Consider the following 26,779-nt stretch of genomic DNA (forward strand, 5'->3'; position numbering starts at 1 on the left):
TAAGAACTAGGTTAACCAGTCCTGATTTATCGTGTAGGGAAAGGAAACAGTCACAGCGCCCTAATGCTTTTAGCTAAGCCGAATCGGCAAGTCACCCAAGCCAATTCATATGACCTGCAGCTCTAAAGCTGTGTTCACAGTAAGAGTTCACACTGGCAGGTACAAAGATGCAAAGCTGCACAGCGTTTCTTTCGCTTTGTATTATTATTGTTTTATAATAATCAACTGAACGGAGCATTTTTTGCCTGGCTATTTGTTTGGTGAAAAAACAAGCTGTGTAGCTTGTAGCTTGCTTTGCTACATTTCTCTGGGGATAGCTTCGCTGTATATTTCATTGAGAGTAACTTGTAGCTTAGCTTACTACATTTTCCAAGTAGCTTGCCCATCACTGGGTTTAACCACGTGAACCCAGACCATCCCTATTCTGCGGGTAACAATCGCCTAAAATAGCAGGTCTACAAGCTCGCAACTTTTGAGTGTAACGCCGGGGATTTAAACCTGGGTCTCCCGTGGAAGTCTAACATCTTAACCACTAGTCCAAAAAGACATATCCCTATGGACCGGGGGAGATACTAGACTTTTGAGGCCATTGGGCTGAGACAGTGAGTCACTCTGCTACATAAGCTTGTAGATCTGTTCTTCTTTTGGTGAAGAGATTTGCTGTAGAATGAGGAAGAAATAGCACACAAGTACAGAGCAGCAGACTCAACTAGGGTTGGGACGATATGAAAATGTCATATCACGATTAGTGTGACCAAAGAAATCGCGATTTACGATATTATCGCGAATTCGCGATAATCGAAATCCATTATCCTGGGGTGGAACATTTGCCAAAAAATAGCAGATCTACAAGCTCACAACGTGTCGCACCACGACACGTTGTGAGCTTGTAGATCGGCTATTTTTGGCAAAGCATTTGATAGAGAGTGAAAAAAGGAAAGAGGATTATACCAATTATAGAGGGTTTAAGTGGTACCGGATGTGGATCTCGGCAATGAAAAGATGAATTGATCCCAGTGCATAAGGACGATATAATTAAATCGCCACGATACGATTATCGTGGGTGTTTTTTTTTTATCACGATAAACGATAATATTTGTATAGTACGGAGCCCCGCAGTGGCCACTGGAGGGAAAAAATATATATAATGCTATCTAATTCGTGGCCACGAAATAGTAATTGGTGGCCACGAAATAGTAATTGGTGGCCACGAAATACTAATTTGTGCCCACGAAATAGTAATTAGTTGCCACGAAATAGTAATTGGTGGCCACGAAATACTAATTCATGCCCACGAAATAGTAATTGGTGGCCACGAAATAGTAATTGGTAGCCACGAAATAGTAATTGGTGGCCACAAAATAGTAATTGGTGGCCACGAAATAGTATAGTAATTGGTGGCCACGAAGTAGTAATTGGTGGCCACGAAATAGTAATTGGTGGCCACGAAATACTAATTGGTGGCCACGAAATTGTAATTGGTGGCCACGAAATACTAATTCATGCCCACAAAATAGTAATTGGTGGCCACGAAATACTAATTCATGCCCACGAAATAGTAATTGGTGGCCACGAAATACTAATTCATGCCCACAAAATAGTAATTCGTGGCCACGAATTAGCGTTATATATTTTTTTCCCCTCCAGTGGCCACTAGGGGGCTCCGTAGTATCGTCCCATCCCTAGACTCAATTCTGTTTGACTAAGAATAGAAGGTAACCTCTAACCTTCACGTGATTTGCCAGTATTTACCAGCAGTATACAACATTACACATCCTCTCGCTTTGGGCAGCTCCTTGGAAATTACAAATTAAAATGTGGCGCGAGACTGCAAGCTACAACCTTTGTTCCCCTCTTTATTCTGCAACTGCAAACCTGACTTGCGGTTATCACGGCATGTCACTCTGACCCTCATCCAATGATGATGATGATGGTCAGGGACGTGCTGGGCCCCTAATTCAGCCCGGGAAAAAGAGTTGGGAGAGGCTCTCATTGCGCTCAAACATTTGCCATTTCAGATCAAGTGACAAAGCCAGTGGGCCAATTACATGAGTTATATTTCGTCGTTGTCGGGTGGAAACCTTGTATGTCCAAAACCGTTTGTTTTTTATTTATCATTTAAAAAATGAATTAAACTAGTGAAAACAGGCGATCTACAAGCACACAACGCCTCGCACCGCGAGGCGTTGTGTGCTTGTAGATCTGCTGTTTTCACTACTTTTGTGCGACGGCCTTGTATGATGAAGCAGGGCTTTGCTTCGCGAAAGAATTTACACATTTGAAACTTGGAGATACAAGGTTTCTGCCTGACAGTGACGATTTACTTTGTTGGCCGCCCAGCCCCCAAAATGGAACAAAGGACGACATTTTATTTTTAATTTTTTCCTACTGGCCGGCCTGGACCGGCCGGGAATGAACCGGCCGTTCGGGAGTTGTCCCGCTTTTCCCAATGGCCAGCACGTCCCTGAAGATGGTTATGGCCACAATGATCTGCACCCACTTTACCTCTGCTATAGCAGTGGTTCTCAAACTAGAATTCAGTACGCCTTGCGCACTGCTGTTTTAAATTCCTATAATTCTGTTAAGAACCACACCAATGAAAATCTGGAATCTGGTCGTTTATTAGTTTTATGATATCCATTTCTCCAAGTTTTATTTAACCATTTCTAAACAGTATTTAGAAAACGGACCATTTGTCCGATCTTCATTTCTAAAATAGGAAATTAAATTTCAGAAGACGGACTGTTTTGGATCATTTTCCTATTTTCATTTGTCAAAATGTAAAAACTTAATTCAAATACACGGACCTTCATGCATCCAATGTTTACTAATTATTAACTTCTACTAACAAATCGTCACTGTAGGGCAGAACACTTGTATCTCTAAGTTTCAAATTTGTTAGGTTTGTCGCACAAAACTAGTGAAAATAGTAGATCTACAAGCACACAATGCCTCGCGATGTGAGGCGTTGTGTGCTTACAAGGTCACTGTTACGACTGTAGTGTGACTGTGTTGTGAAGTAATCACACTAGTCAGGGACCCACATGCCCAAAAACTCAAGGAATAGGGTTGAACCTGTGATGTCATGCCGTACTTTTTATTTCTGTTTTATATATTCGTTTGGTCATTAAGGTCCACAGAATGAGAGGTCTGCTCTGCCGCAAACATCTGGAAAAAAGTTATGGCCATTTGTATATTCACTGTACAGGAAAAGAAAAATATTCAAAAAAGAAAAGAAATCTGCTATAAGTAGCATGTGAGGGGTCAAACTAGGGGTTCTTCATGATTCTGAATCCATTGCAAGCATTTGTTTTGCATGAAAAACATTCCTTGGGCTAAAAACAGCCCACAAAACTGTGAAAAGTGATGACTCATCAAAAGAAAAAAAAGTGAAAAAAAAAAGTGATGACTCATCATTTGGTTCAGTTTTCAGAGTGACCTCTCGCTGGAGGAGAGGGCTGCCTTGGTCAAGAGCGCTTCAAATATCGATGCCAACCTTCTGTCTGCCCTACCCAAGGGTGAGTGTCACTTTCTAGTCGCAAAACAAGTTCACAATCAATTAACATGATAGATATCCAGGGCTGTTTGTTGCATTGATTAAGGGTCGATCCATACCGTTATAAGGAGCCTAACAAAGTTCGGTTCGGCACTAGGCGAACCCAAATATGGTTCGCATCTCCCGGTTCGGGGGGGCGTCAACCGACTAAATTTGGCTCTACGGTGCTGACGAAATGTTGTGACCTCCCGACTTAATTTCGGTACTCAGCGGTGTCTTCTAATTCATTCAGCCCGGCTTCAAGTGCATATTCTCGGCTGTAAATCCAAGGAAACAGCGGTCGTTTGGGAGGGAGACACGCCGACTTCCAAATGCTTGTGTGGCCGTGTGTTGGGCATCGCAGAGCGGATACATACAGCTGCCTCTCGCTCTGGAGACGAGTGGTGGACTGGGAGGCGCGCGCACACACACACACACACACACACACACACACACACACACACACACACACACACACACACACACACACACACACACACACACACACACACACACACACACACACACACACACACACAGCTTTGGTGCATGTCTTGCTAGTGCTACTCGCCGACCGTTTTAAAGAGAAAAGAAAAGCATAGACACAACTTTGCTAATGTTCCGTGTTGTCCACGAAGAGTTGTGACTGCGTGATGATATGCATGCAGCAAGAGAGGCGGCCGCGGCACGTCTATAATGTGAGCTTGTAGATTAAATGTTTTCGACGTTTGTGAGAGTGAGTGAGAGAGAGAAAGAGACCTATGGAAGAGACCCCGTGTCCCCGTCATTGGTGCTGCTGCCTGCTGGAGCTGCCTGCTACTCACTGGACTTCAAGTCATTCAACGTGCAGCAGCGCCAGGGCAAGTCAAATATGTATCCGCCCTGCAATGCTCATTCATCGGCCACAAACGTTGTCATGCCACGGACCTCCAATATTTAAGCGACTTCGGCACTATAGCCGTTAAGAAAGTATGGATGAACTCCCCCCGAACCTAAATAATTTCGGGTCGGGGAGCACTCCCGAACCGAAATTAGTTAGGGTCCTTATAACGGTATGAAACGACCCTAAGGCAGAAACTATGGTACATAAACCTAAGAGAGCAATTTTGTTCATCTAACTATTAATTTACTGAATGTCTGTCTGTCTTCTGTCTGCATGCTGACATCACTGATACTAAAGTGTCGCCACCATGGTAACAGCCGCATGCTGAAGCAATGCCCAAATTTGGAGATGACTGGCATCACTGACTGACATCACTGACTGACATCAGTCAGCCCACATTTGGAAATGACTGACATCACTGATACTAAACAGAGCCCAAATGTGTAGATGACTTCATGACTGACATCACTGATACTAAACAGTGCCCTAATTTGATATACCCGCATGCTGAAACAGTGACCAAATTTGGAGATGACTGACATCAGTGACTGACATCACGGAACACCATAAATGGGTATAAATGGGTGAAACATTACCCAAATTAAAAAAGTAAAAGTTGGTACTGTAGGTGGTCTTAACCGGCCAATAGGGACGTGCTGTAATCTGCTGATGCCCTCTGTGTCCCTATAGACTGGGCTTTAAACAGCTCCAGTTCCCAGTATGCAGACATCCCAACCTGGTGATTTTCATTTGCGGGAGGTCCGTGCTTGTCCATGTGCGCGTGGAAAGAAATCTGGATTTTCATGGGAAATTATACATTTTTGAAGCGGTGAAAACCGCTTCCTATGAGTGGCTTTGTGTGTCCCACGCCCATATATGGTCATTTCAGTCCAGAATTAACAGGTTTTTTCAAAAACAAAATGTGTGTTTCATGTCCATATATGGTCATATCAGTCCAGAATGAACAGGTTTTATCTGTCCAGTCCGTCCGTCCGTCCGTCCGTCCGTCCGTCCGTCCGTCCGTCCGTCCGTATGTACGTATGTGTGTAGTGTCCGTCCCGGTCTGATGATTGGATACTTTGAGGATTGGTCAAGCTTCACATGACAATTCGGCCCTCCAGATGAAATCATTAATTCATTCAGAATATAAAGATGTATAGATCACAGAGTTCATAACTCAAGAACACATAGAATAAAAGTTCACCGCTTCACTTCGAACCGAGGTTTGATTTTTTAAGTTAAGAATGGTTCAAAACTGGTCTGCGCGGCGGCAGAAATAGCCGTGATTTAGGCCAATTCCACAAATGTCTTCTAAATACAGTTTAGAAGAACAGTTTTCTGAAAAACCTATGTTGCTATATCAGTGGTTCTCAAACGTTGTCATATCAAGGAAGGACCCCCCCCGCACGGTGGCAGAACGGAACTGTTTTAGGCTTAATATAGGCCTGATAGGTTTAATATATAGCATGATATCTTACGAAGCATAGCCTTACACCACCACAAGAAGCCTGTCTGTTTACTCACTGTTATCACAGCTGATGAGAGATGCACGTCGACATAATACGATTACTCACCCAGACGTGACCTTTGCAGTCATAATGCTCCCGTGAGATATGTTAAAGTGAAGTCGCGGTTGCATACAGACAAATACATATTAATTTAAAAAATCTAATGTTTTTCTTTCTTTTCTTTTCCCCATTACCTAGTTTCACAATTAAAGAGACATTTTGAGAGCGCTGACTCAGATGATTGGAAAATGAACAGGTAAGGAAACAACACGTTTTCGCCATCCAACACAAAGTTTAATTTTACATTCTGTCAGTCACTGACCTCCATCCACGCTGTCTGTGCCCCTGGTAGGAAGGAGAGGATAGCCCGCCGCCTGGAGGGTATGGAGAGCGATGTGCCCCCTGCCCTGGTGGTGCCCGGCGGGCTGGTGTCCAACAGAATGCTAGAGGAAGACCAGCCACGCTACACGCGCGCCTCTGACCCCTGTGAGCCACGTGTGATGGGTAAGCATGGCATGGAGCACTAGTAGCCGGGGAGCCACAGACCAAAAATGAGAGAGGACCTGTGATGTCATGACATACCATTTGTTTTGCATGAAAAACAATCCTTGGGATAGATTTCAGCCCCACAAAACAGTGAAAAGTGATTGAATCACAGTTTTTAGAGGCTGAAATCTAGCCCAAGGAATGTTTTCCATGCAAAATGAATGCTTGCAATGGATTCAGAATCATGAAGAACCCCTACGTAAAGCAGATTTTTTTGTATTCTTTTCCTGTATAGTGAAGTCGATGGGACAGTGATACATATGGCCATAACCTTTTTTTCCCGCAATGTATCCGGCAGAGCAGGCCTCTCATTCTGTGTACCTTAATGACCAAATGAATAGGAAAAACTAAAATAAAAAGTATGTCATGACGTCACAGGTAAAACCCTATTCTTTGAGCTTTTGGGCCTGTGGCTCCCCGACTATAGTGGCTGCCTGGCAACATCTGGAGGTTGCTCTGTTGGACTAGACCGCTGATTCTCAACCTTTTTCATTTCAAACTGTGGATCCCAATTTACACTGTCAAATCCTCAGTGTTAATGTAGGGGTCAGTTTGTTTTCCATTTGTGCACTCTCAGAATTGGAGTTACAGACCAAGGTTCCATTTGGGCCAGAGGTTGAGGAACAGTGGACTAGTCTTCATACAGACAGTGTTGGTGGTAAAGCATTAACCACTTTCAAACTGGCGTCCCTATTTTGGGCATGTCATGCCCAAACATTTTCACGTATTCAAAGTAAAGCAAAAAAGAGACAAACTACAAACTCACAATGCGTTACCTGGTGATGATGTTTGAAAGTAACTTCCCCAACACTGCCTATAGAGTGATTAAAGTGTGGTTTAAAGGACAACTTTGTTTTTTTAGAACAAGGGTTCATATTTTAGATTGTAATTAGAGAAAAGAAAAAGTGAGTGTTAAAATGTTTTCATTTGCTTCGTTCTATTGTTTTATCGCGTTTACCGTGCTAAAATGTGGGGCATGCGTACACATGGGGGCATGCGTACAAGTGGCTAAATATGTCTTTTTAGAAACAATAATTGCTATTTACAGTAACACTTCTAGCCCCCATAAGTCACATCCAACCATGAAAGGTTGCGTTGTATCTTGGGAATGGGCTTATTCTGTGTAAAATGACATATTTAGCCACGTGTACGCATGCCACTGAAATAAGAATCTCTAAAACAATAGAAAGAAGTAAATGAAATAATTTTAACACTCATCTTTTATATTCTTTAATTACAATCTAAAATATGAACCCTTGTTGTAAAAAACTAAAGTTGTCCTTTAAAAGGATCCCTGGCTAATAAGAAAAAAACAACAACAACAACACCTTATATCACATTTTTGCTAAATAGTTTATCTTTTACTCAAGGGGCACAACCAGTGCCGGATTAACCCTTCGTGGTGCCCGGTGCGCAGGCAGTGCGCAGGCAGTGCGCAGGCAGTGCGCAGCGCGGAAAATAGACAATTCACAAACTCGTTTCACTGTTTTAGCTCTCCTTCAGCAGCCTTTGCTTCTAAATTTCTGTGATTTTTCAGCGATAGTCCAGTCTTCTTTCACTTTCTCCCCGCCGTTTGGTGACTCCTCCAAGCTTGGTGCCCCCCCAAGCTTGGTGGAGTTGGTGCCCTATGCTGCAGCAGTGCAGCACCTAAAGCCCATCCATTAAGCCAGCCCTGTCTAAGGTTAAAATGAGCATCCAAACAATATTTTAAATATAGTTTATATTCGCGCATGTATTCCATATAGGGCTGCACCACAATTGACATCATGACACATGACAAATGACATCATAAACTTGCGACGGCCGTAGTCCCCCTTTAGTAAAAGAATAATTATTTGTAAAATAAATAAAATATGTAAGGTGTTTTTAGGGATCCTTTTACACTTTACAGTATGGCATGTGACATGACACACTGCACTGTAAGATCAGCATGGCACTGGAATCTAGTTCAGTGGGTCACAAATGTTTTCAGCTGAGACCTGAAAGATTAATTTGATGTGTCCCCTGGACCCAAACTCACAAAACACGTATTATGAATGAACCACTTCATAGTGAAATAGCTGATCAACAAGCTCACAAAGAGCGTCTCGTTGTGAGGTTGTAGATCTGAACAGAATAGTAATGCCTTTTTTACGAATGCAAAAGAAAAATAAGGGATACAAAATTACATACTTTACTTGCGATGCAAACCATAAAAATGTGTTTGCAACCCAAAATTGGGTCCCAAACCATTGTTTGGGAAGCAGTGATCTAGTTGACCTGAAATTTGAGTATAATGCTTTGCTAAATTACAGATTAGGCACTATACATTATGTTGTATGTATATTGTTATGTTGAATTACTTTGAAAAAAAAAATCATCTTTCAGAGCTACTGTAAATTGCACCTTCTTCGGTATTTGCATTGAGACACATTTAATCACTTAAACCCTATTGACATTTTTGACAGTTAATGACAAAAAAACTATAATAAGGACATGCCGAAAACAAGGACACCAGGGTGAAAGTGGCTGTAACCCCTATTTTCTGTAGTGGAGCTGCACCAGAACAAGGCTGATGCAATCAGCATCACCAAGTATGAAAGTATGTGACTGTGAGATTCACAGCTCAGGTAGTGCTGCGTGGATTAGTCTTTTACAAAGTTTCAGTTTGCATGAGCTGCGGCCATTTATTATACATGGTCCATCCACTCCATTTAAACTATGATGGCAAAATTAGCATTTAATGTGATTGCTTGGCATGCTTGCTTCATAACACTGAAGCATAATGGCAACAGTGATATTGACTACAGATGTTACCAATGACACAAATAAAGACTCTGTTCCGTTTAGTGCAGCACACCAGAGTCTTTCCATTGGGCCAGCATGTACAGTATCAGCACCCTTGCCTGACCTGGTTTGACCTGACCTGCACACTGTCTTGAGCTTGCAACTACTGTAGAACTTTTTATTCAAATAAGATGCACTTTGGGTCGCAGACAATGCTAGAAACAAAAGCGTTAGTTTATTTGTATTCCCCGCCTGTCCCCACAGTGAGGCGCTACAGTCGAGAGGAGATGGAAGCCCCCCAGATGCAGGTGTTGTCCCCAGACCGGTCGTCCAGGCACAGGGCCGGAGGAGGCCGCCCTGAAACGGCCGCCGTCCGTGTTGACCCGGTCACCGTGTCCGCCGCCTCCGTGCCCACGTCTTCCCCCCTGGACGCCGCGGCGCTCAGCTCCAAGGCCGAGCGCATCGCCCGCTACAAAGCCGAGCGCCGCCGCCAGCTCTCGGAGCGCTACGGCATCCTCCTGGACCAGGAGGCGGAGGCGGACTACACGCCTCGCTACCGCCCCCGCCGCGAGTCAGACACCACAGAGCGACGGGACCCCCCTGCGCGGCGGGAGCACCGAGACACAGACACCTCAGAGCGACGGGACCCCCCTGCGCGGCGGGAGCACCGAGACACAGACACCTCAGAGCGACAGGACCCCCCTGCCCGGCGGGAGCACCGAGACAGGCGGGAACCGGTGGCGGTGGTGGCGGAGCAGAAAGAACAGCAGAGGGCGCCGTACAGCTCGGGAGTGGGCAGGGTTTACATGCGGACTCACCCGGCGGACTCCACCCCTGCCCCCGCCCCCGCGCCCACCTCCCACCCCGCCCACCAGCCCACGACCCAAGCCGCGCCTCCGCTGACGCAACAGGAGTGGCCCGGCAGGTTGGCAGAGCGGGAGCGGGCCATGAACATGGAGAACCAGCGGCGTGGGGGAGGAGGAGGGGCCTCGGAGGGGCGATCGGCTGCTTCAAGGAGTAGACCTCAGGAGCAGCATCATCATCCCCAGCCCCAGCAGCAGCAGCACCCCCCCTCCTCCTCCTCCACCCCCAAGGAGTCAAGCCCCACCCCGGCCTCCTCTAGGGACTACAGCATGGCAGCGGTGCCCAGCTCCCCCCGCACGGCCCGCCGCGCCTCCCTGCCCTCCACGCGCTACGGCATCTCCCCTGGGGACCTGTTCATCGAGCAGCAGGCCCAGAGCATCCTCAACAGACAGGGGTGAGTCCTGCCCGGGTTTCAATGTCCGCTGACTGTAACTGACACTCAGGTACGGTAGGCCTATTGTTAGGACACTGTTTCTCACCGTCTGGTCCGGGCCCCACCAAATGGACCCTTGCGGGTCTCTAACTCTGAGAGTGTGCAAATGGACATACAGTATTTGAAATCTCTGGGACTCCAATCTCTACACTGTAAAATGATCAGTGTTAGCCAGGGCCCATTTAGTTTAAATGTACAATTTAGGCATTTAGCAGACGCTTTTAATCCAAACGACTTACAATAAGCAGGTAATACATCAATATAATAAGCAAGATAAGATGTCAGTACATCAACAACAATACAACAAATGCATAGGAATATCAATCTAGAAAAACTATAACATAGGAAGACCACGCACCTAATCAGTAAAAAAAAAGTTTCTAAAACCTAACAATGCTATCTAGCTTCATTTGTGGTCATCGAGGGAAGGGGAGTGTTACAGTAGTGCTATGGGTTTAGGTGGAGTCTGAAGACGTGAGTCTTCGGTCCACGGTGGACGCTAACCCTAACCCTTTTTCATTTGTACACTCTCAGAGTTACAGACCTGTAAGAGTCCATTTGGACCCCCTGGTGGGCCAGACGTCGGGAATCAGTGTATATGGGGAATTCTGAGCACAATTACAACATACTGTATAAGCTGACAATCTAACCATTCAATCTATAAACTATGCCGTCTTTAAGGGGAAGGGCCAGTGTCACTGAAAGGCCTTTTGAAACTGACTCTGTTTAGTCTCGCTACCTTCTTTTCCTCACCACCACTTACTGTATGTGCCTACTTCTTGACTACTGCACAGACCGGCTACAGACTTATGACAGACATACTGGTAGTAGTTCAGATTTAGCATGTCCGTAGTAGCCTTTGGGATCATCTGTGATTTGTGCCATACATGGTTGTATAATAGTTTAATCAGTAAGACCAGGGGTCTGCAATGAGAGATGAAGCAGGGACCCCCACCCCACAACCTTTCCATAACCTTTCCTAGGGGTCCCGGACCCCCTGTTGAAGACCCTTGAGTAAGACTAAAAGTCCATCTTATTTCATCTCTATATTATATCTTCTCTCTACATAGGCTACAGTACATACCGTCTCAGAAAGCAGAATGCTTAAATAAACGGTTATATGTGCAAATGAACCCAGTGCACTCTGTGGGCCATGTTGCTCCATGCAAGCACGCCTGTGCTAGCTGGTTAAAATACTTCTCACAGCTACATGGGGCCACAGTTAATGAGCACTGTGCACACCATGCAGGTATCATTTTCACTGGTGACATAAGATCATTTCACAGGCAATGACGCTGAATTAAGTGTTATTTAAAGGACAACTTTGTTTTTTACGGGTTCATATTTTAGATAGTCATTAGAGAAAAGAAAAGATGAGTGTTAAAATTTTCATTTACTTCTTTCTATTGTTTTAGTGATTTTAACGATTTTGATTTGCATGCATGCCCCCAGGTTGGGGGCATGCATGCAAGTGAGATACAATATGCCCATTCCCAAGATGCACCGCAATCTTTCATGGGCAGATGTGACTTATGGGGGCTGGTGTAATTAGTAACAAAGACATTTCCGGCTTATTGTGTCTAAAAATACATATTTAGCCACTTGTACGAATGCCCCCACCCACTGAAATAAAAATACCGGTACTAAAATCGCTAAAACAATAGAAAGCAGTAAATTAAAACATTTTAGCTCTCATCTAATTACAATCTAAAATATGAACCAAAGTTGTCCTTGGCTTTAACCTGAACTTCAGAGAGTCAGAGATTGGTCCACTCGGTGCTAGCTTGTTGACCTGTCTATGCCGGTGGTGGTGGGATCTTTCTAGATTGAGCGCCCCAAGGGTCTGTCACACTAAACCTGCTCCACTTTCACATGGGGAGGTTTTTCTGGGGCGCTCATCAGGGGCTGGGAAGGGTAAGACTTGGCATAGGAGCGGGAGGAGTGGGGGGAGAAAGAGGCAGCATGGCTGGTTATGAGGATATATGGTTTCACACACGTGCACAGATAGACATCAAAGGGGGCTTGAGCCCCTGCCCTTTTATCCGTCCGTAAAAAGTGCCCTCTCCAGACCATGAATTCCGTTTTTGCTATGGTGAAATAAATGCAAATTCCCTCTTTCCATGTATGGCAAGGAAAGAGGGCCTGAAGGTGGCATTCAAGCGAATTGCCTTGTCCAAACTCTCCTGAACTTGATCTTATGTTGAAAGAATTGCCCTCTCTGTGTAGAAAACCATGTTGTTACGCCACATCTCCAGTATTGACTTGATTATTAGTTCAGTGTGGTATCAAGCAGCATGAAAATAGCTGACCTCCAAGCTCACAACTTGTCGCAGTGTGACACGTTGTGAGCTTGGAGGTCGGCTATTTTCAATATTTCCACCAAAAGGCCCTTTTAGAAATTTCAGCCCCTACCACGTCCCTGTATGGTTTCTTAGCTGTCGTAACCCCGATTTAGGAACTGATCTTTCAGAGAGTTTCTTGGTGGTACATGAAGATCAACAGGACCTTACCTTGCCCTAGACTAGTTTTGGGCTTGTAACATTACTCTAATAGACCCCTGGTTGTTGTTATAATATGCAAGTCACTGTACAGCATATACAGTACTGTATATCATTGAACCTCTAAGTCTAAAGAATCAGATTTGCATCAGTTTGACATGTCCAACACATTATCTGTAGCTTAGCAGCACTGTCACAGAGCGACTGGTCTCTGGCTACAGACTCAGAGTGTGACGTGCAGGCAGTCATCAGCTGTCCTTCCAGGTATAGTTTCACCTTTGGAATGTGCTGGATGTGTGAAGATCTGGCTAACTCTTCCCAATAGATTTCCCGTCTAACCGTCCAGTAATATTTCCCATTTTGTAATAATATCCCCCATATTAATCGCTATGTTACCACCAGTAGCGGGTCCCTGTTAACAGGTGTTCACCTCCAGGTTGCAGATTGGATTGCGGTTCTTCCAAATGATCAATTGACCGAATTCACGTTACGCAACTTCCTGGTGCTGGCGTCACGGTTGAAGGGGAAAACCCTACTAAAAGCCCATATAGTTAACACAGAAATCGCAAATTTAATGCAATTTCCGAATAGTTAAGTATAAAATACGGCTAGCATGATCAAGAACACAAGCTAGTAAAAGGCACAAAGCGCTATAATTTACTTAACCATTCGAAATAACGATTTGTTGGCTTTAAGTCCAGCAATTTCTGTGTTAATTTACCCTTCAAAGCTGACGTCGAGCACCAGGAAGTTGCTGAGAAATGTGCTGAGTGCGAGTGCGTGGGCGGGCCGTGAATAGGGTCTATTTATCTTACCAACGTAATTGTCGTCATGCTTGTGTAACATGTGATGTCATAGATGGGAGCCAAGGAGTAGAGCAATTGGACAGTAGCCGATTAGGTTGGAAGTGAATATTACTCAGTGGTGGAAAGTAACAAAAGAACATGTACTCAAGTACTGTACTAAAGTGAATCATTCTGGTAGTTCTACTTTACTGGAGTTTTTCAGATTTTGTATATGTTTTTACTTCTACTCCACTACATCTCAGTGACAAATATTGTACTTTTACTCCACTGCAATTATTTGAAAACCTTCCGTAAATACTGTATACTTATCGTATATTTACAAGCCGGGGGTCTGGCCCCATTTTGCGTATCAAACGGCATTCAAATAGACGCAAATAAATGTTGCAAATAGCTGCCTGGTTCTTTTAAACGCCTGGGGTTCAAATCGATTTTGTGTATTAAACGCCCGGGCTACAATTTGGAAATATACGGTAATAGTACTTTGTAGTTTTTGTTATCTGATTGAAAAATGAAATGTCTGATTCAGTGGATCTGTGTAGGCATGGATTATTTTGTCGTGTGGACCTAGATATTTTTCCATGCGGATATACAGTATGAAAATTTGTGTCTAGAAAAAGATCCAGATTAGTGTAGCCCTGGTCTTAATGTCAGAAGACTAGGTACTGTCCTGTCCTTTTTCTCCAATGCCGTTGGTCTGTGTGTTTATGTTGAAAAACCATAGCAACATTAATTGACATTATATCGTGTGCATGTCTGTGTGCAACCGCTGCATTCATTAAAAACTGAGTGAGGTTTGTAGAAGTCAGTCTACCCCTCCCCCCCTGACCCAGTCCCACTATCCTACAGACTCAGCACTTATCAGCTGAGGCTGTTCTCACAACCTCCCCTTCCTCCTCCAGGGGGGGGGGGGGGGGGGGGGGGTTTGTTAACCCCCTATGATATTACATCCTCTTAATTTGGGATGCTGTAAATGCCATTGAGAATGTTGTTGCATAAGACACATTGCACGTTTTTGTTTTCGACGTATGGCGGCATGTTGACAGCGCTCTCAGGCCTGGGGTCTAAAGAAAGCTAAACCGGCTTTGAAGTCCTCTGAAAGCCCACCACGAGCCTATACACAGAAGCGAAAGGGTCATTTGGCCTATATTTTTGGATCAGAACATGACCCAGACAGGGGCGTCACAAGGGGGGGGGGGGGGACTGAGTTACTGGGGCCCAAGGTGGAGGGGCCCTAGTAACTTATATTGAAAAATAGCAGATATCTGCGAGCTTGTAGATCTGCTATTTTTGAAAAGTCATGAAAATGTGTGAACATCTTTGAATATTATGTATTTTTTAAGTGAACATTTGTAACTCAAATTTTGCTTCTGGGAGGGTCCCTGGAACTAAATATTTTGGGGGTCCTTGACATGAAAAGGTTTGAGCACCACTGACATGGAAACATAGGTTTCTTGCACACAAAAAATTGCAGATATACCCTCACGTGGCTGTGAGCTTGTATATCTGCTATTCTTTTATAGTTAATATTCATGGGGGGCCCACTGTGAATCCTTGTACCCAGAGCACAGAAATTTGCGTGACGCCCCTGGACCCAGATACTGCATCACTGCCTCATTAAGTGGTCAGTGTGAGAGTTGGTGCTGTCCATAGCCAACGTTACTTTGAACTATGTGGATGTATGACATTGGAAATAGAATCCTTGCAAACTGACTGTATATTAAATATTGAGTAGTTTCATTGTAATCCTGCTCTCTGGGTCACCTTTTATCACTTTCGTTAAAGTAAGGACATGTCTTGAATATCTTGATAATATCCTGTTTTATTGATCATGTTTAAATTGCTTGGGTCACTCTCTCAATGAGTTCCTTCTACCTGTGTGGCCTATTCAGTTGCTACTGGGTTAGCAATAGAATAGAATAGAATGTGTTCTCAAGCATTGAGCATTATTCAAACCTCTCTGCCGTGTCAAATGAAGCAGCGGTCCATCAATGACATCCAGCTGACCTGCAGATTAATGCAACCATCAGCTCCTGTCGGTCAAAGGGTCAAAGATTAAAATAGTTTGGCTTTACTTTTTGGTTTGAGGACATCAGAGACAAGGCTGTTGGATCTGAGATTCAAATTTAAACCCAGCACATGCTGCTATTCGAGTACACTGTAAGGCTTACAGTATGGTCTTACAGTATATCATGAACATCTGCATGTTGTGCTTTTCTATTTTGATGTGAATGAACAATAATGAGCTGAGATTAATTACATACCAGAATCAATATCTGCTGTATTTGAAGATATTGAGTCATCTCCCATGTCAGTGTATTTTGGAGAGTGCTGTCTTAATTCAACCCATGATCACATTCTCACTAATCCATTCCTCCCATTTTAAGAATTCGAGTCAGGGAAAGAATGTCCAGGGAAGAAACCATACAAAAGCCCCCAGAGTGGAGTCCAGACAGGCAAGGTGCCAACAGACAACATATTCAGGGGAACGTAGCACATCCCTCAGAGCACTCTAGCTACCAAAGGACTGTTCCTCAGCCTCAGCCCAGCCCTGGGCACCAGCCTACACATGGACAAGCAGCATACCTTCCCTCAGAAGCAACCAAGACCCACCACTCCATCCCCTCACAGGATCCTCAGCTATACAAGAACATGCCTGCCCAGGAAAACTCTTCCACCAAGTTGACTGCATCTCCAGAGGTCCCTCCGAGGAGGAGAGTGAGTGCAGACCAAGTCTACGCCACCAACAGAGAAGCCAGGCCGGAAGCCAAGCAGGTCCTGAAGGAGGAGGGCCACACAGTTGGACTGTTGAGGAGCCGGAAGGCCGTGCTGCCCTCTGAGATTCGCCGCAGGGAGAAGAGCTTGGATGACCCTCAGAGGGGCCGACATGAGGAGATGGAGTGGGAGACCTCTGATGACCTTGGGAGCAGGAGGAGCAGAGTCGAGGAAGAATGGGACAAGGAGAGGCCCATGGAGAGGGGGAGGGAGAGGCTCAGGGAAAGGGGGAGGGAGCAACCCTTGTCCAGCCATGACAGCCCAGAGAGAAGAGGATTTATGTCTGTCGAGCCCCCTCACTCTTCCCCACACCGTCAGCTCAGGCAGCAACAAGCCACTGAACATGGGCACCAGGAAGAGCCATTATATCAACAGCCCTATAGACAACAACAAGCACTGCAAAGGCAGCTGGAGTATGACCCTCAAAAGGAGCAATATGAATCTCAAGGGCCGAACCAATATGAGGCCCATATGCAGCAACAAGAACCCCAAAGACACCTGCAATACGAGCATCAACGGTATCATCAACAAGAGTCCCAAAGACATCAACAATATGAGCCCCAGGATGAACAATTTGACCCCAAAGGGCAACCATACAAAATCGAAATTCACCAACAGCTCCAGAGTGAACAACAGTACAGGCCCCAGAGACATCAACAAGAGAACCAAAGGCCACACGAGGCCCAAAGACTTTGGCAAGAGCCCCAAATGCATGAGCTAGAGGCTCAAAGACATCAAGAACCTCAAAGACATGAAGAGTCTCAAAGATATCGGCTAGAATCTCAAAGACGACAGCAAGAGGTTCAAAGACAACAAGAGGCCCAAAGACAACAAGAGGCCCAAATACAACAAGAGGCCCAGAGACAACAAGAGGCCCAAAGACAACAGCAAGAGGCTCAAAGACAACAAGAGGCCCAAAGAGAGGCTCAAAGACAACAAGAGGCCCAAAGAGAGGCCCAAAGAGAGGCTCAAAGACAGCAAGAGGCCCAAAGACAACTTGAGATTCAAAGACATCAGCAAGAGGCTCAAAGGCAAGAAGAGGCCCAAAGACAACTTGAGATTCGAAGACATCAGCAAGAGGCTCAAAGGCAAGAAGAGGCCCAAAGACAACTTGAGATTCAAAGACATCAGCAGGAGGCTCAAAGGCAAGAAGAGGCCCAAAGACAACTTGAGATTCAAAGACATCAGCAAGAGGTTCAAAGGCAACTAGAGGCCCAAAGACAACTTGAGGCCCAAAGACATCAACAAGAGGCTCAAAGGCAACAAGAGGCTCAAAGAGAGGCTCAAAGGCAAGAAGAGGCCCAAAGACAGCTTGAGATTCAAAGACATCAGCAAGAGGTTCAAAGGCAACTAGAGGCCCAAAGACAACTTGAGGCCCAAATACATCAACAAGAGGCTCAAAGGCAACAAGAGGCCCAAAGACAACTTGAGGCCCAAAGACATCAGCAAGAGGCTCAAAGGCAACAAGAGGCCCAAATACATCAGCAAGAGTTTCATGGGCAACAAGGGCCCCAAAGACAGCAGGAGGATGAACCTCAATGGCATCATCAGCAGCAGCAGGAGCAACAAGAGTCCCCAGGTCAACACATATCTGACTCAGCGGTCTACCTCCAGAAGGATACGTCTGTCCGTCAGGCCAGACACAGGACCATGGAGATGAGCGGAGGGCCCAAGCCCAAGATCCGAACTCGGTCCATGTCAGATATAGGAGTAAGCCAGCGATCCTCTATGTACCGGAGTATGGCAGCAGCGGCCAGTCGAGAGGTAGCGGCAGCAGGGAACCTTGCCAGAGACGGAGGGGTGTCCAATGGGGAGGTGGGTGCCCTGGATACCAGGATTTCAGTGGCACAGCTCCGGCACTCCTACCTGGAGAACGCCAACCGGAAACCCGAGCTGTAGGTCTCATGGCATGGACTCTGTCTGGTCTCGCTGACTGCTGTCTAACCCTCATGACCGCACAATTGCATGAACATAAGTCACAGTTTTTGTTTTCACAATTAATAATTGTAACCTATTTGGAAATTGGAAAGCATATCTGAGGTGCACAGTGCACACATTCAGTGAACAGTTGTGTTCCTCTATTCCCCAGTCCCTCTAATTGGAAACAGTAATCAAGATTAATAATTGTGATTACAAAGCATGTTGAATTAGTAAGAATCTTCATTTCAGCCATGAACGTGTGTTCCTAGCAACTCGGATCGTTTTGGCAGTTGTTTGCTGCTGCATGTTGATGTTGTGAGTGTCTAACAGCTATTGACTCTAGGAGTTTGCTGTGCAACACTCATGCAGCATATAGTTGTGCTGCATGAGAATAACCTCCGTGGTGCTTGGTCTGAATAACCATCATAAACCTTTCAGCGAAATACCCGAAAAGAAAAGATGCTAACAGTTCTCTCATTCTCCCTGTGTCGTTCTTTGTCAATCCTTGTCCAAATTGGGCACATGTTCTCCTCCGCAAGGGAGACTACGAAGGTAGATCCATCAGCTGTGGAGGTGGATCCAGCAGCCAGTGCAACCGACAGGGACAGAGACAGAGACAGGGGCACGCGGAGACCTCGCCGTTACATCACCCCGGGGGACAGTCGCTCGTCCGAGAGGCATAGGACACAGCCCATCACATCAGCAGAGCGGCTGGAGTCTGATAGGTACAGGATGAAACCCATACGATGTTTAGAAGCTCTTTATTGCTAGGTACAATACATCTATTGGGATTTGTCACCATATGCAGCCTTGGTTGGTTCACAGACATAATATCATCTAGTTACGCTTCCAATTGATCTCCATAATAATCCAAGCTTGTTTAATCAAAATTATAAATATCATTTAGATGAAACAAGCTTGAATTATGTGCAATAACTAATCGTGGTGACCTTGGTGAAGAGATATTACGTTTTTCACATTATGGTCATTATGCTCTTAAGCCCTGCACGAACACAAAGGTTCAAATCTGTTTTTATTGAAATCAGAAATGCTTTGTTCATCAAATAAAGGTCTCATAATAACATAGGTGCAGGAACATATTGACAATAAGAGAATAGTGACCCAGGCATGTACTGTACCACGAAAAAAAGATCACAGGATAGCAAAACTATACATTGAAGACCTACAATAAGTCAGGATATGCATTTTTACTAAATGATGTACATTCACCCTTATATCATTCTGAATTGTACAGAGGTCACAGGGAGAAGAATCTATCCAAAGGGTTTAATGTGGTTGTGTGATTTTAGGATTAACGATGGTCAGGGTTCAGCCATTCACACTGAAAGTGGTTGTCTTCTCATGTCTCCTCCCCAGGTCCTGTCTGAGTCCCATTCAGCTGCAGGATACTGAAAGCAAGTCCTCTCTTTGTCATCTTCGTGTTTGATGCATATAAGATAACTCATAATCAAAGTAAGTTACGTTTGCTCGTTAAGTTGCTAACCTTTTTTTTCTGCTTCTTCCATTTTCCAGTGGATGAGGAAAAAGGACTCGATGAGAGAGCCAAGATGAGCGTGGCAGCAAAGAGATCACTGTTCAGGGTATGCAACACACTTTATTTAAAGATGGGATGCCGCCTTATTGGTCAATACTCTACCTGTACCTTTGTAAGAATATCTCACAGGGATAGTTAATTTATAATGTCAGCGCTACAATGCCGTAGACCAGGGGTCTTCAACATGGAGTCTGCGACCCCTAGGGGTCTGCCGGGGATACTGCAGGGGGTCCCCGAAATTGTTGAAAAAACAAAACAAAAAAACGTTATATATTTATTTATTTTTATTTTAAAAAAGAAAGACAAAATTAAATTTGTCTTTAAATATAGAAAACATGATTCTGTCTCTTTTGAATAGATTGTACACATGATTATTGTGTAATTGACAGATTGATAGTATTGACATTGGTTCTCAGATAATAAGGTAGGCCCATGTTTATAAATACATGCATGTTTAAAATAAAAGCATGAATATATTAATCTATTATTATTTTAATAGCATAGTATTGAATGCACAATAACATCCTATGTTTATACACTTGAAACACAATTTTATACATAAATACAATACAATTATACAATATTGTAGCCCCATCCCCACCCTACGAGGTAGGGGGTCCCTGCTCCATCTCCCCATCAGTTTGGGGGTCCCTGGCCTGAAAACATTGAAGACCCCTGCTGTAGACAGTGTGATTGCCATGCCGTGCCGTTTGTATTTACAGTATATTGCAACCTTTTGTTTTGTCCTTCCAGGAGCTGGAGAGGACGTCCGACGTGCCAAAGCCTCGGTCTCGCAACGCTGCCGTGGACAGGCGTCTGAGGAGGGTGCAGGACCGCTCACACACACAGCCTGTCACCAACAAGGAAGTGGACGACGTCACTGCCACGTAGGTGTCACACACATGTTCTACGTTCACTTGTTTATCGTCACATTTTTCTCTTCCCTTCCCTTCCTTTCCCTTTCCTTCCAGTGACACCAGTCATTGTCATCTTCCTCAGTGTGTTTTTCCCTCTCTACTTGTGTTGCTCGTCTTCTGTGTGTGTGTGTGTGTGTGTGTGTGTGTGTGTGTGTGTGTGTGTGTGCGTGTGCGCGTATACGTGTGCGTGTGTGACACACTATAAAGTGACCCTGCCGTGTCTTCACAACCTGTGGCTGTCCACACCACCATAGCCCGTGAATCCAGTCCTACTCTAGTCAACACCTTCAGGTACTGGAGAGTGAGTTTGTGTGTGAGTGTGTGTGTGTGCGTGTGTGTATGTGTGTGCGTGCGTGCGTGCATGTGCTGCGTGAGTGTATCTTGGTATCTGTGAACGTAGGTACAGTAAATGTGTAGCCTAATGCAGGGGTTCCCAAACTTTTTGGTCTCAGGGCACCCCCATAAATATATTTTTAATCCGAGGCACATTATAGCATATCGTCGTTGTCGGGTGGAAACCTTGTATGTCCAAAACCATTAGTTTTGTATTTATCATCTATAAAATGTACTAAACTAGTGAAAACATCTGATCTACAAGCACACAACGCCTCACATCTCGAGGCGTTGTGTGCTTGTAGATCGGCTGTTTTCACTAGTTTTGTGCGACGGTCTTGTATGATGAAGCAGGGCTTTGCTTTACCAAAAGACGTAGCCTACACGTTTGAAACTTGGAGATACGAGGTTTCTGCCTGACAGTGACGATATTTTAGTGATTATGTTGCAAGGAAAACGTTGAGATAATAGCCATTTTGGTTAGAACTGACTGAAAATAAATGTGTACTTCAAGTTTAAAATGATACTCAATATTTTTTTAAGTGTCCAAATAGATTCCAAATATTATCAAATGATCTCACGGCACCCCTGGACTGCCGTCGTGGCACCCCAGGGTGCCCCGTCACCCACCTCGAAAACCCCTGGCCTAATGATTCTGCAGCATATGCACAAGCATGCTTCCTCCTGCTCCTACTGGCTTGTTTTATTCACCCACCTCGTCATTTGCAGCTGGGCACAACTTTATTTTCATATTTAATTTCTGCACCAATATTCATTTGTGTTGCACCACCCACCAGCTCCATTTCACTCAGCTTTACTGCCCTCTGCTGGGCCACATGTTTTACTACACCCAGCTCACATTACTCCCAATTTGTGTTGGCACACATGTAAGCTTCTTTACCAGGAATAGCCATTTACTCCTTGTAGAGGGATGAAGGTGGTGTCTACACAATAGCTCATTAGCCGCCTTAAGCCCTATATGCTTCATTGTACAAGAACTAGCATAAGTAGCTGATCTAGAAGCGCACAATGCGTTGCATTGCGGCTCATTGTGAGCTTATAGTTCAGCTATTTCTGAAAACACCAGGGTTAAATAGAAATGCTTCCCACGCTTGCGTCCCAATCAGTGCAGGCCGTGAACTTCAATGATGAAATGGATCAGATATCGTATAGAAAGGCCAAAGGCCAAGCTAGTTAAAGCTCTCAGCGTTGGCTGGCTTTGCATGCCTCCAATTTTGTTAGTGACCAAGGTTAAACATAACAAACCACAGTCCAATGCGTTACATGACTACCAGGAACACTGTGCTCTGATCTACTTATATCTCTGTTACTACTCCTGGGATCTGAATGATGAGAAATCCTCTGGTGTTCATTTTAGAATGTGTGCTTGACGCCCCTCATGACAATGTGACTATGGCAGGAATATGTAGTGCATTTATCATTTATTTCAGTTTAGATAAGACCTTTTTACTTTTATTTTTGTAGCTTACGTTTTGTGTTGAATATCTAAAAGCTAATTTGTGCATCAGTTGCTTCCTGTATAGTGTAGACCATCTCTCTAACCTTTTCAAACTTTTTTTTAACTCGGGTCACTCCTGCAAATAACATTTTCATCCAGGCACTCCTGAATTACACTGTTATCTTTTAGAATCTTGTATCATTACGCTGTGTAAATATGCACGTCTTTCCACCTGAGATAGGGCATGTCACGGAGAAATGTCAGTTTCCATCAGAACTGACTGAAAATAACTTTAAACCAACCACTTGAACCCCAGCAGCCCCATTCTGGGGGGAAGGTTCACCAAAAATGTGGCCCGTTGTGAGCTTGTAGATCGGCTATTTTTGGTGAAGAGAGTTGGGGTAGATGGAATAAGAACTCATCAAGTATAGTGCAAATCAGGTCGGTTTTACTAAGCTAAGTGGTTAAACTGAAGTGATATACTGATGAATTCCAAATTATTCTGAGGCACCCCTGGACTGGCATCACGGCACCCTAGGGTGCCACGGCACCCACTGTGGGAAAGCCTGCTCTAACCTACGGTCTCATTTCACTCCCCGTGCAGCCTCCACTCCTCCCCCCAGCCTGACCCAGGGGCCCAGGACCCGGAGAAGGAGAACATAGATCCACAGGAGCCTCGGCCACCCCCGGCAGGCCCCGGGGTGGAAGCACCGGGAGGAGACGGGCAGGAACTGGGCCCGGACGAGCCTGACCTGTCCACGCTCAGCCTGGCCGAGAAGATGGCCCTGTTCAACCGCCTCTCTGAGGGGGCCGGGGCCGAAGCCGGGCCTGTGGCTGAAGCCGGGGCAGGAGCCGCCGCCGCCGGGTCCAGGGGGGACACCAGGCAGCGCAGGGCCAACACCCGCTTCCAGACACAACCCATCACCCAGGGAGAGGTGGAGCAGGTACGCAGTGTGTTCACTCATGTCACTGTCGGCTGATCCGGGGAAGATTACGGTGACAATGACCAATGCTCGTTAAAAAAACTAAACAAGCCTACAAACTACAAAGTGTGAACAGAATTAAGATCGGCAAAGGACAGGTGCAACGCTGAGCTGTGAACCAACCGCGTTGATTCTGGATTCTAATTAATCAGAGAAGAATCAAGAGGGTTTTATTTACTGTATCAGTAGTCACTTGTCACTCACTCATAGAGGTTTAAGCCATAAAACGTTGGTGCAGCAGGTCCACAAGACTCCCCTGACAACATTAGTACAATACACGCAACATAATACTGTATTTTAATGAAACAAACAGGAAAGATAAGAGTGAGGTGAATAACCTCTGCCTTATATTTATCAGACTATTACGCCACAATAAGATAAGACATGAGGTTCAAACGTACAGGCAAGACAAGACCCACATTCTAAACCAGGGGTCCTCAAATACAAATCTTGAAGGTCCACAAATATTTTTTTGAAACAGGCCCGGGTCCGGGGAAAAAATAAAACAATTAATATATATATATATATATATATATATATATATATATATTTTAAAATATATTTATATTCGCTTATTTTTATTATGTCGGTCAATCTTAAATAGTAGGCTAAGATACAAAAAAGTACCAACCAGGGGTTGACACTATGGTCTCAGAGGCACTTGTCCGTCTGGAAAGTACAGGTCATGTTCTACTTGCCCTCAGTCATGGCCACTTGCCCTCATTATTGTTCATCTTACATAATTAGGGATCCCTTTCTTATTTTTATTTTTTTACAATGGCTGATGTGTTTTTGTTTTTGTTTTTTTAGTAGTAGTTTGTTGATACAGTAACCTCGCCCACCAGGCTTCATGCAGTAATGGTCTTTTCCCGTTTCTTTCTTTATTAAAAGGGTCCTTAAATTATGACTTCACTGTCATCTGGGCTGGGGACTCCTCCAAAATCATTTGGGGGCCTCAAGAGAAACAACCCATTAAACCCTCTAAGGCCCACGGTTGTAATATTACAACGTTTGTATTTTATCCAAAAAAAGGTTTAAATCATTTTATTTTAGCTCCCCCTACCACCTAAACACCACCATTGGATTCTATTGTTTAGTATTACAATGCCATTGGCCACAATATTTGCATATAAATACCCCCCACAGGGGCTGACATTCACACCCGCCACACCCGCTGAAATTCCAGAGTTTTGACGAACAACATCTCACTTTTTCATGGAAGCTATACCTCACAAAAACATAAGTAAAATGCCTGTACTATTTTTTTTGGTGATCATTAGAATGTCTAGAACATGTACATATGTTATTATTGTGAAAGATATCCCCCATATGTAAATTAGAGCATGATTTATGATTTTTGATTTATGGCTATAAAATCTTACAAAAACATTTTTTTGAAAAAAACATTACATTTTCCTCTTAATAGGACTCCTACAACACCATCTGATTTTTTTCAATTTTTTATTTCAAGTATTTCTTAATGCGGGCCTTAGAGGGTTAAAGCAGGGAGAACAGAATGTTAAATGGAGCAGAGATATTTTGCGCTAGTGCTCTGGTTTCTTTTAACAAACTGGGATAATCTTCGAATAATTTATGCTTGTGTCGCAACGTGAATATCGATATGAAAACAAGGTGTCGCGCGTCAGAGACAGGGGAGCACACACTGAACGCGGACGGCTGCGCAGCGTCGCATCGTGGTATCGACGCACGTTAAGCGCCGCACGGTAACCCCAACTGGATGCGACGCGTTGTCACACAGCACATCCATTTCCCCCGGTGGGGAGAACCATGGGAGAACAACATCCATGCAGAAAGAGAGGCAGCCGTCACGGGCCGTCGGGCCGTGGCACGTCGCGACAAACTCTGGAGATAAGATTACAATCCTGCAAACGTATTCACGTTGATGATGTTTTGCGTGAATGAAACCCAGTGTTACCAGATGGGAAATGTTGAATTATCGTACCGGAGGCTCAGAATTATCGTATTTGACATGAAACTATCGTACACGGCCAAAAAAGAGAAATCACTCGCGTAAAAACGTAATTTCACCAAAAAATGCGTCTTTAGTGTAAGAAACGACCTCGTTTTAGACTCCTGCGTGACAAAAACGCATCAGATTTGCTGTGTGGAGGCAGGCAACTTCTTGGAGCTTACACAAATAAAAGCCTGAAACTGGTCTGGAAAGATGCAACCAGTGTTTTTAATGCCTCCAAGTACAGATCTAGGGTCAGATTGACTGATTTCCTGGCTTATTTTGAGAAGCCAAACCAGATCCCAGATCAGCAGCCAGGGAAAATAGTGAATTCACGCTCTTTTTGATGATATGCCGAAATTATCGTACATTTGGGCATTTTTGGAATTATTGATCGTACACCGTACAGAGGGTCAAATTATCGTACAAATACGATAATTATCGTACGTCTGGCAACACTGATGAAACCCCACTGATTTATAACTAGTTGCATTGTTGGTGGCTGAAGCTTCTTATTATAACTCTATGGCTGAAGCTACTGCTGTTGCTGCTGCTCCGAAAACTTCCGCGGTCTGTAGCAACAGCCTATCAGCGCATCGTTGTCAAAGACATGACAGCCCATAATACTTTGTTGCCCGGCATCAGCCAATCAGCGCGTCGTTGTCTCTCTCTCTCTCTCTCTCTCTCTCACACTCAGCGCATGCAATGAAAGTGAATGAATAAAAGAAGTGGAAACAAAAACGTGGAGATGTTTTTCCACTTTTTTTTTTTTTGAGCGGTGCAAACCGGTCCTATATTTCACTTTCGGTTTATCTAGTTAAAACATATTAGCACGGGACGATTCTTTCATTCTTCATCGATTGGCTAGTTGAGTAACTAAACATTAGAATCGACCAATCAGAAACCGTTCTACTCATGACGACATGTGTTATCCAAACAGAACAGACCAATCAAATGCTGTGTTGTTAATTTAGATCTGTCTTGGCCATTACACTTGCACTTGAGACCGGTTTAAAGTTCATGAAAGGT

General features: G+C 44.5%; 1 protein-coding gene across 1 annotated transcript in view; it reads left to right on the forward strand.

Moving 5' to 3' along the window:
• Positions 1-26,779, forward strand: part of LOC308284949 (supervillin-like) — a gene marked incomplete at both ends in the record, with an annotated part of 83,452 nt that overhangs the window by 6,461 nt on the left and 50,212 nt on the right. The window contains 13 exons of the mRNA XM_080725673.1: positions 5,109-5,177; positions 6,279-6,430; positions 9,503-10,496; positions 13,214-13,297; positions 16,224-16,847; positions 16,930-17,306; positions 17,400-17,813; positions 18,119-18,506; positions 19,071-19,279; positions 20,065-20,132; positions 20,840-20,973; positions 21,211-21,294; positions 23,400-23,739. Of these exons, the coding sequence (XP_080581799.1) occupies positions 5,109-5,177; positions 6,279-6,430; positions 9,503-10,496; positions 13,214-13,297; positions 16,224-16,847; positions 16,930-17,306; positions 17,400-17,813; positions 18,119-18,506; positions 19,071-19,279; positions 20,065-20,132; positions 20,840-20,973; positions 21,211-21,294; positions 23,400-23,739 (3,937 nt within the window). The remainder of the gene's footprint in view (positions 1-5,108; positions 5,178-6,278; positions 6,431-9,502; positions 10,497-13,213; positions 13,298-16,223; positions 16,848-16,929; positions 17,307-17,399; positions 17,814-18,118; positions 18,507-19,070; positions 19,280-20,064; positions 20,133-20,839; positions 20,974-21,210; positions 21,295-23,399; positions 23,740-26,779) is intronic.

Source organism: Nannobrachium achirus (assembly GCF_963921795.1).
Source record: "Nannobrachium achirus genome assembly, chromosome: 5".
Lineage (NCBI taxonomy): Eukaryota > Metazoa > Chordata > Actinopteri > Myctophiformes > Myctophidae > Nannobrachium > Nannobrachium achirus.